We start from the raw sequence: 10841 nt of genomic DNA on the forward strand, positions 1-10841 counted from the left end.
AGTCACTAGAATAAAACATTAAAGCTCTAGATGTGTTTGAATAGCTAGTACCAGGCTGAATCTCCCTTTTATCTTCAGAGTTGCCTTAATTCTTCATGGAAAGCATTCCCATGAGATTTATTGGCTGCATATCAATGATATGAATCTCTGTTTCACCACATCCCAAAGGTGCTTTATTTTATTGAGATCTGGTGACTATGTAGGCTGTTTGAGTACAGTGAACTCATTGTGATGCTTCAACGACCAGTTTGAGATGATTTGAGCTTTGTGACATGGAGCATTTTCCTTCTGGAAGAATTTCCTTCTCAGAATTTAAAAAAAATCCTGTATGTAAATTGCTTTTTAAAAAATGTATATATTTAATTTGCTTCTATTATAGTTTACACATGTAGAGGTTAGTTTATATCATATCGCAAGAACTGTTTATGTGCCACTTTTTTCCTTGTTGACCTAAAATGAGCTCATCGGAGCATTTTAAAAATAAGGTGGGTTTTTTTTTTTTTACAAAAAGGCCATTCATACCGAGCTCACACATTCCTGTAAATGACTCCCACAGAGTGACTGAAGACTCAATTTATTTTTACTAGCAGACTATTACTAAGAGTGCCATGATGTATTTGCAGGAGGGGAAGAGTGTATAGGTCATTGTTAATGGTATAATAGGAATAAGTATTCACTGAAAAGCTCTGGGAAATTGCAAAATGGATGAGACACATTTATTATAGAGCTGTGAAAGAAAAAGAGAAACTTGAATACTGACTGCAGCTTTATTTCCTTCCTGATTTCATAAACTTCCTTTCACTCAAACAAGCACTGTGATATTATTGTAGAGACAAACGGAAGAGAAAGAAATGTATTAGGTAAGAAAAGGCTCTGAAACACTGGTGAAACATGCCTGCGGTGACAAAAGGATCCACTAGATGGCACAAAATATCTTCCACTTGATAAAGAACAATTTGCTGGCTTCACAAAAGTCTTTAAAATTATTTAAGCAACTCCAATAACTAAATTGAACTACTAAAAATACTAAATTGGTATTTGTATGTTTATTATGCATGTTAGTTAATAGGTTTTAAACCTGAAAGCCTTTTTGTGTGAGGCTAGTTTTTCAACCAAGGTGTAAACTTGGCAATCAGGACTTTAATAAAATACAAAAAACAACTTTGTTTGGTTTAATTTTCAGGTTTTAATGTTTTATTTCTGAGTTCCTGTAATGTTATTATAGAGGTGATTATCTTTCAATTGAACTGAGAAGAGCAGACTTTGAGTTTGAAATGTTTCATGCATTTATTATTCAGGTGCTTGTCAACATTAAGCCTTTATTGCCATAGAAATCAGACATACATCTTAGCACTTCCAGATGCACATAAGCTCCACTGGTCTTCAGACATCGGTGCTCAGTCCCGGTCGATCTCGACCACCCTGCCAGTACGCAGCGTTAAACTCATCTTTGACTTTGTGACGGTCAGAATGATGTCACTACAACCCTTAACAGCCTCCTCCTCTTCTCCCCGTCTCTCTGAGCTCTCAGGAAATGAAGTTGGTTTGCGGGATGATGCTCTCCACTTTGTGATCTGCAGGATTTGCTGTGGCCTCGTAGTTACAGATGGTCACTTCATGTCTGCGAGCCTTAAGAGGGGCAAACAGGAAGAAACAATTCACACACTGTGTTAAAACTGTAGATTTTGTGTTAAAAAGAAAAAAGACTTCTTCAAAGTCTTTATTTTGCTTTTAGCAGTGACTTGAACAAGACTGTCACAGATACAAATGCTGGGATTTGTAGAGGGTGACAACAAAACAGTACATAAAAAGAAAAAATAATAACCATTACCCATGCATTTTAAGGAACAACACAATAAAGTGGCCAAAAAGCAAAGAGCTTTAAATACTTCATGAAGTGCCTGCAAATGTTTCTCTGCCATCATCTCTCCAGTCACATGTAAATGCTTTCAGCTGGAGTAACGTCTGCAAAACATGCTGATAAATTAATCTTTAACTAATTTTCAGTGATTTCCATTCGATAGTTAAATGTTTAGATCTTCAGTGATTATCAGGAAGCTAAAGACACCTTTAATCTTAATCAAAATCATCTAAAAAAATAAATAAATACATTTAAAAAAAAGAAGAAAAAACAAACAAACAAAAAACCTGATGGTGCCACAGCCGAACTGATCTTTAACTTTAAGCGTGCTTTGTAACTCCTTTGATGCACACATAATGCTGTCTACCAAATAATGCATCGAGGCAACAAATATTTAGGAATAATACAAAGGACAGAAATGACTGTTTTGTTTTGATAATATGAAATGTGTTTAAAGTGCTATCACAGGACCACGCGAAGTGACTGACACACAGAGACTCTGTAACGTCAGAAAGATGGCAAAGTACTCGGGAATGAATCTGCTGCCCTGAGGATAAGTGACAAAAAAAAAACAAAAACAAATCTTGTTTGAGTGTACTAATGATGTGAAGCAAACGGCCAAATCAATCATGGAAATGCCAGAATAAAACTGATGCTATCAGAACTGATTCCTGGAAACATCCATGAGTATAGATTCTCGCACATAAGATTATAAATAAGCCAAACAGTCTCATCCATAGACACTTGTATCCTGTTTCCAAGACGCATAGGTTACAACCTAGCTGTACCCGTCTGTTTATTAGGTGCACCCACCTTAATTTAATGTAATCTAATGTAATTGTCCTGCAAAGGTTCCTCCTTAGGAAAGTGTAAACATGATTATCCTGCAGGTTGTGGTTGCTGTAGATTAGTCACACAGAGGTTACCAACATTTAGTCCTCATTAAAGCTGGAACTGCGAAGCTCTCAGAGGACCTTCAGGGAAAAGGTTGAAATGCAGACAACACCCTGAAGGAAGATTCTGCCTCAGTGGATTTTAGAGAACCAGCCTCACTGAGACAGTTCGAGAAATAAACATCATGTAGTGGAAGTTTGGGTTTTTTAACACAGGTGGGGAAATCCCCCCCAAAAACAAACAAAAAAACCCAACAGAATGGTTCCCCTACATCAGAATCTTCTTATAGTCACTGATAACAGTGGTTCAAAATTATGACTGAACCAGTGAAACATGGGCAAAAAAAACAAAAAACAAAACTAAAGCACAGTCGTGACAAATAAACATGCTGAAATGATCCCTTATAGCACATCAGTTGATTAGAAAAGAGAAACACAGGAAGCAGCTCATCAACACTGCTTTTCTTTATTGTTGTTGGAGTTGAGACTAACCTCTGAATACTCTCCTCTGAGGCCGATGTAGTACACCCGGGTGCTCTCTGCTCCAAAGTTCTTCGAGATGTGGATGGAGAGGTGCTGAACGTTGGAAAAACGAGCGATTCTAGACACGCAGAGAGAACGAGAGAGCCTTTAGTTAAAGACAAAGACAGCAGAAATGCAAATGTACTCCAGGAAAGCCATCATGTGGTCTCAGTGTGAGAACTATATGTAATATTATACAAGTCTATGAAAAGAAACTGGCAGAGTGGTGGAAACTTAAAGGATGATGGGATGAAGTAAGCGTGTTCATGACATTTATAATGAGCGCGTTAATGCTGCAAAAGAACACAGACAAGCGAAAGAAATGTCTCCTCTCATCTTTTAAACACTTCTTTGACCAGATTAAGTTTCACAACAAGCATCAGTCATTTTGGCTCGAACATAACGAAAGCCGTTAGACTGTCAGAGCTATAACTTGGAGTTTCAGAGAGGAAGGAAAGACCAAACCAAAATAAAACAACCACAACTTTCGTAGTCTTTGAAAAATGTAACTACTTTTATTTAAATTTCAATTAAACAGGCCACCTCCCAACTGGTGTTTTTTTAACTGAACTTCACCTTCTATTTCTACTCTTAATTAAGTAGTTTTAAGAGGCTGGGGTGAATGTTTTCGTGCCCACACCTAACCAGAGTGAAAATGAAAGAAATCTGTGAGTGGGTAAAAGAAAAAGAATAGAAAGTGTATTAGCACGCGAGCTTGTTTCTTCCACTTAAACAAACATGTTCTGCCATCCGTTCATCAATATTTTGGATTATTATCTCAAATTCTCAAGTTATTTTCTCAGTTGTTTGAGTCAGTAAGTTGAAATTTTGAGATATTATCTCAAAATTTTGACTTACTGAAGGCAGAAAAGGCTTTTTTCAACAGCTGAAACAAGTTTTCATACATGACCGGCAATGATTGTGTGTTGAACCCAAGCAGAGCCTTCAGAGAGCTTTCCAGACTTTTCCAGCATGTTGGAGCTGTTTACTGTCACTAGGGGGCAGTGTCATGAACAAATGAGCCTGTGGGTTACTCTCGCTTGTGCTGTTGTTGATCGTTCAGCCAACTTAAGTCAGAATATACAAATATATAAATAACAGTGGTGTCCAAATTCAGGGGCTGCATCCTTCGAAGGACCCGGCCTCCGTTCAAGGATGCAGCCCCTGAATTTGGACACAGCCACTGTCTTTGAAATGAAGTAAAACAGTGTTAAAAAGGAAACGTGTCCACTGCAGCCACCATCTGTCTCTCTACTGCTGCTTTCTTAAAATCTTTACTGTTTTTTTTTTTTTCCTCCCCATCCATTCTTGCCATGATAAACAACCAATCAGCATTCAACCTCAACACCCCAGCCGGGCGTGTGAGGATCATTAATTAAGGATGTCCTACACGCTAAACCGTCACTCTGCATAGCCACCTCAAACAGACCAACTCAGTACTGCGAATTCGGCCCAACAACGTAGGAGGTTCATCTGCATACTGTAGTTCCCTGAACCTCGGCTGAAAACACACCAACACACACAATTTCTACATTATGTAGAGACGCAGGCAGTCTGTTACGCGTGGCGTGAGAACACACCGGAAAACTTGCTTTTCATGAATCCACAGAAAAGTGAGAATAATGTGATGATGATTTGTCAACTTGGACGAAAATGTCTGTTTAACACGTGCACTGCAGTGAGCGATTTACACATCAAGCGTCTTCTGCGTGGGCGTTTTCTTCCTGCAGCTATTAAACTGGATGCTTAATGTAGCAGTGAGTGTGATGAGTTTTATAGCTCTTCCACAGAAAGATTAACATCCATCTTTCTGGAGTGCAGGAGCATTTTTATGTGTTTTTGTTTCTTTTGTTTTACTGGGTATTACTCTGTCATTTACTGGCGTTCATGCTCTCACTTTGTTGGGTACTCCAGCTCAGCGGCAGGATCTCTGTTGAGTCTGAAAGCTTGTTCGGGTTCTCTGCCGGTGTCGTCAAAGGACATCTGAGGGATGTTCTTGTAGCTGAAAAGCCCCAAAAAACCCCCAAAAACCCCAAAAGTCCAACAATTTAGCCATAAGACATCACCATCAAGCCAACTTACAACAAATCAACTAAAATGTTAATGTTTTCCTTTCTTAAATAGAAAAAGTATCATGTCTAAGTTGGAAAACGATGACCAAACCATGTAGATGCACCGCCTCCAGTTTCCATCTACGTTTTCCTGCAATAACTCACAGAGACAGGCACTCACAGTCGTATCTCAGCTGGATGAGAGCTATCATTTTCTCCGGAGATGATGATGCCTTTTAGCTTCACACTGCCGGTAAAACTGAAAGAGATGACACACGGTTACTTTGGTGCAGACGCACGCTGAGACGCCGAGGTAGGAGCTGTCATGATAAACAAATGCAGAGCTGGGAAAACAAAGAAATGAAATTAGAACCAGCTTTGGTTTAAAATTACAAGAGTCAGGGCTAAAATTTATATATAACTGATGAAAGGGGACCTTTGCTGCTCCATATTTTTAATTCAGGGGATCCACTGGAGCTGGACCTGTATTCACAAAGTAGATCCTGGTGAAGTTAATACTGAGAAGTTTTCTAAGAATCCCTCTAATAGTTGGGCATTAAATCTGGCAAAGATAAAAGATAATCACAAATTGTTTTACCTCTTACATGAACTCCCAAGATAAATACTGACAGAAGTGTTGAAGAGGACTCGAAGAGGCTGAAGAGGCTCTTAAGCAAAGAGAAAATGTGTAGTGCTGCTGAAAAGCCACTCCAAGTGAGAAGGCAGAATTTGTAGTTCACATAATTACAATAATTCATTATTAGAGGATTCTGAATGGCTGATTGTTGACTGATTTCAATTGCTGATATTTTCAGCCCAAGTTAGAAGATTCTTATGTTTGTGAATACAGGCACTGACTAAATGACTGATACAGCCCATCTTTATCTAACTGACCACTTTCAGGAAGCCTGCTGAGGGGCACCTGAGAACCGTGCTGCCTGAAGATGAACACATTAATGAAACTCCGAGCTTCTGCTCGCCCCATGACTAAAAGTGAATCCCTTTAAGAATCAAGGATGTCAAAACATTTAACTGTTTATCCATTACTTAATTACTTTGGTCCTTATCCAGTGGGATAGTGGGGTCTTTAGAGGGCTGATTCTGGCCCACGGGCCTCATGTCCTTTGAACCATTTGTCATGTCTCACATCTGCAACACGTGCGTTAGTATGCTACAGACTTCTGATGTGCAAACAGAAACTCTGACATACGGCTGGGCGATATGACCCAAAATTCATATCTCGATATTTATTTAGCTGGATGGCGATATAGGATATATATCTCGATATTTTTTAAAGCCATAACGTAAGAACAAACAGAGTTCTTAATCAAAGCTGTGTCCCAGATGTCACACAGGCACTTTTATTAACATACAGCATAGATGTACATGAAAAAAATTACTCAAAAATAAATTATGAGCATTTATTAAAAATAATGCTCCATAAATAAAAGAAAACAATGTTTTTGTGCATAACAAAAAGCTCACAATTGTGCAGTCAAAATGTAAACTAAAAGACGATGAGCATAACAAAGACAGATTTCACAGCTGCTCTGTTCGTTCCCAAGTTCTACTGCGTGACTCACAGCCTGGAGTTTGAAATCCGCTTCGTAAACATGTCGCTGAGCAGGTGCCATTTGTGGTCCTTATACACACACACACACACAATACGGTAATATTACGTTAAGGCACAGTACGTATTACTCCGCGAGGCTCCAGACTACGGTAGCCGTAATGCTCCGACAATCCATTAAGCGGTGCAGCTCCGTAGCTTACCAAAGTCGTACTAAAACATTTTTTGACAGATTGCTGAGCGCCGTGTACCACATAAAATCGGTTCGCGGTCAGTAAGCACAGCCGGAATTTATACATAAGGCGCGCTATCAACTTTTGAGAAAATGAAAATCATTGCATGGCGTTAGCGTGGTTAGCTCGTTAGCGCGGTTAGCTCGTTAACACCGTCCAGCCCCACGCACTGGACGATCAGCGGTAATTCGTTAACAGAGATTTGCCCCGTTGATGCAGTTATGGCGTTAACGTCACGCTGACAGCACTATAATAGTAATTTCCAAATATTTTCTTTTTACTTTTCTTTTTAAAAGTATAATACGGAGCCCGGCAAGGGACATGGGAGAAAAAAAATTACGATGAACTTTTGCGAGATCTCGCAAAACTAACTCGGGATCTAGCAAAAGTCAGTCTTAATTTTTTTTTTCCCATGTCCCTTACGGGGCTCCGTAGTATAAAAAGTATCTGCCCACAGATTTTATACACTAAATCACTTTGAGACGCATACAGTGTTTTTTGTGTCATACAGAAATAGAAGAACATGCAGGCATGATGATGATGATGATGATGATTATCATTTTGGGACTTACGGTATGTTGAACAGCAGCTCTTCATCTGCGTCACTGTCCACAAACTACAAGCAGAAAAACAAGGCGTTATGGTTACAGAAAACAGAGGCAGCCGCAGATGTTTGCGTTTGATATGACGTCACCAGTTCTAATTAAGAGCTTCACTAAAATTAAAGCGGACACAACAATGTCTCATACTGAAACTGTGCTCAGGTGAAAAAAAAAAAAAAAAAAAAAAAAAAAAGCAGACAGCTGCGTGGGAAATCATAAACAACAATATTCACAAAGCTGATCCCTCCTCAGCTGTCCCGAGGCTTCTTGTGAAGCTCACAGAGTCAAATGTGGCTTATTTTAAAAATATTTTATAAATGACATATGAAAATATTACATATCTGAAGTCAACAACAGTGTTTTTGGATCTGTAAGACTGTGTGGGAGGTTTCATTAAAGTCCCTGTTGAGAAATTCTAAGACTTCAAGGTGTTTTCCATTTAAATGTGACTCATTTTGTGATTGTTTCAGAAAACAATTTTTTTTAAAATCACCTTTCATGATTTTTAAAATGTCCTTTTTAAAAAAAAAAAAACCAAAAAAAAAAAAAAAAACCCCTCCAAATACGATCAGTTAACTGTGGTGGAAAATATACATTTTTCCCCCACATTTATTCTCGACTTCTTAAAAGACTGAAAACATTGAAATCTCTCAGCTCCAGATTTGGGTCCTTGACTGTTGACTTGACAGGTCAATTTGGGTCCAGTTTTGGTGATTTTTTTTTTCTGCTGCTCTCTGCAGTAATTTCATGCCTGACTTTGGTCATTTATGGTTATTTTGCACTTTTGTGATCCTGTCACGCATCTCTGTGGTCATATTGTATCTTGCTTTGATTGTTTGAGGCCATTTAAGTAAATTCGTGGTTATTTCGAGTGTCTTTTTGGTAATTTCTTGTGTCTCTGTGCAGGTGCTTTGAGTCTTGTTTCTGACTTTTGTGCTCACTTTACCGATCACTGATTGTTTTACGTCTCAGTTTGGTTGCTTTACCCATTACTTTGATTATTTTTGGACACTTTATGCACCTGACTGTGGTCATTTTGTGGTAACCATTTTCTCTCTGTTTTTAAAGGTATTTCTGTGGTCAAGTTTCACTCTTTGGTCATTTTATAAATACCTGTGATTGCTTTGAACCTCTATTCAGTTCTTTTGTTTTTACTTTGGATATTTTGAAGTCACTATGCATCAGATTTTGCTTATAATGGTCATAATGTTATTCTGTCCTACTTTAAGGCAACTTGGAGCTTCTTTTTGTGGTTGTTCTTTGCATTTCAATTTTTTTGCTCGGGGGTCACATTATGTCTCTGTGGTCATTTGACATTCTTCTGTGGGGTTTTTTTGAGTTTATGCGAGTCTTCTGTGATCATATAATGGTTTTATGTGCCAATTTTATGCTTTATTTGTGGATAATTTGTGTACCTCTTTGGTCATTTTATGTCTTTGTTGTTTAATTCTAACCATTTGAGGCGCTCTCTCTCTTTAAGGCAATTCTGTGGTCGTTTTCTCTTATTGTGATCACTTTGTGGTAATGTTTTTTCTCTCTTTATAACCATTTTGTTTCTATCAGTGTCTTTTGCGCGTGTTTGCTGCCCTGCTCCTGGTGCACCCATTTACAAACCAATCTAAAATCAATACTTTACCTTCATAGATCAATATCTGGTAAAGTTATAGGACTTGAAGTCAAGCTGCTGACTCCATGACCAGGCTGAACCTGCACCTCAAAGCTCGGTAAAGTTTAGTTTGGATATTGCGCAGCTCCGCAGCGTGCGCTCTACCTGGACACCTGCCCGGGGGAGAGGCGTTACCTTGTTCCGGTCGTTCCGCTGGTCCCACGGTTTGAACACCAGTTTGCCGTCTCCGTCCCGGCTCTCGTTGAGACACTGCAGCTTCTCCAGGTCGATCTTCTGATACAGTCCATACTCCAGGCCCCTCTCCGCGGGCTCATGCTCACCCTCACACCCGCATCCGTGACCATGACCGTGTCCGGACATCGTGGCCGGTTTCGTTAATCACTCCAGGTAGAAATAAAACGTAGCGTTCGCGCTGGAGCGTTTTTATAAAGTGAAATGAGCTCAGCAAGTTTCACTTGGAAGCGTGTAGTGACGTCTGCGTCAAGTTACGTGAAGTCACGAGGTAAGTTCCGGTGCAAGAATTTCAAAATAAAACTTCAAAGGTTTGCGTCAATTCGAAACGTGGTTTAGTATTATTTATCACTCAGTGAAAAAAACCCCTTAAAACCTGAAAAAATCTCTTAAGTACTTTTTTTTTTTACACCTCTACATCTCCTTTAATTTTTTTCAAACTCACTGATTAGCTCATGTGCACCTTGGTCGTGTGATTGAAATCACCTGTCTCACATTGATTACCATTAAAAATTGTTTTTTTATTCGTTTTTTTTTTTTGACTGATCCTTCTCATTCTAAGCAGTAACTTTGTCTTTCTGTAAATTTGAAATAAGGTCTAACCTTTTTTTCTTTCCAGAATGAGCTGTCTGTACGTGTCTTTTCCACAGTTCATTATCATTACTGCAGTGATTCCAACATCCAAAAAACTAAAAAAAAACTTTTTGCACTGAATTATTTCAGATTCCTTTCGTGCATTCAGACCAAATTCCCTTTCTGAACTGTTAAATTACTAATAATCATGTGGAAACACATCAAATTAAGCAGCTGATACTTAAAAGACTGAGAAGTTTTAAAAATGGCTAATTTTAAAATTAAAATGCGGTGAACAGAATAATAGCCTTTGGAATTTAATTCAAATGCTTCATTTGTGCTTCAGATACTGTGCATTGTACATTTTGTAGGTGAGAAGATATCTAATGTGTTGCATGTATTGTGGCCCAGTAATAAAGATCCTTAAAAGTAAAATAAGATAAGATAAGATAGAACTTTATTAATCCCTCGGGTGGGTTCCTCTGGGAAATTCGATTTCCAAAAAAGCACAGCACCGACAGAAGTTACAGAGTTACAGAATATTATATATATATATACACACACACACACACACACACACACACACACACACACACACACACACACACACACATATATATAATACAGAGACAATATAAATAAAATATACGAAGGGGATAAATAGAATAAATAGGAATA

At 38.5% G+C, this 10841-nt stretch overlaps 1 protein-coding gene across 1 annotated transcript; it reads right to left on the reverse strand.

Moving 5' to 3' along the window:
• Window positions 1–1262: 1262 nt before the first annotated feature.
• Window positions 1263–9961, reverse strand: pithd1 (PITH (C-terminal proteasome-interacting domain of thioredoxin-like) domain containing 1). The gene is made up of 6 exons (XM_004572709.6): window positions 9534–9961; window positions 7703–7746; window positions 5509–5586; window positions 5174–5278; window positions 3247–3355; window positions 1263–1629 (listed from the first exon to the last, which is right to left on the reverse strand). Exons 1-6 carry the CDS (start codon window positions 9717–9719, stop codon window positions 1528–1530), a joined length of 624 nt encoding a protein of 207 aa, XP_004572766.2. The 5' UTR covers window positions 9720–9961; the 3' UTR covers window positions 1263–1527.
• Between the last annotated feature and the right edge of the window lie 880 nt (window positions 9962–10841).

This window comes from Maylandia zebra, linkage group LG22, assembly GCF_041146795.1.
Source record: "Maylandia zebra isolate NMK-2024a linkage group LG22, Mzebra_GT3a, whole genome shotgun sequence".
NCBI lineage: Eukaryota > Metazoa > Chordata > Actinopteri > Cichliformes > Cichlidae > Maylandia > Maylandia zebra.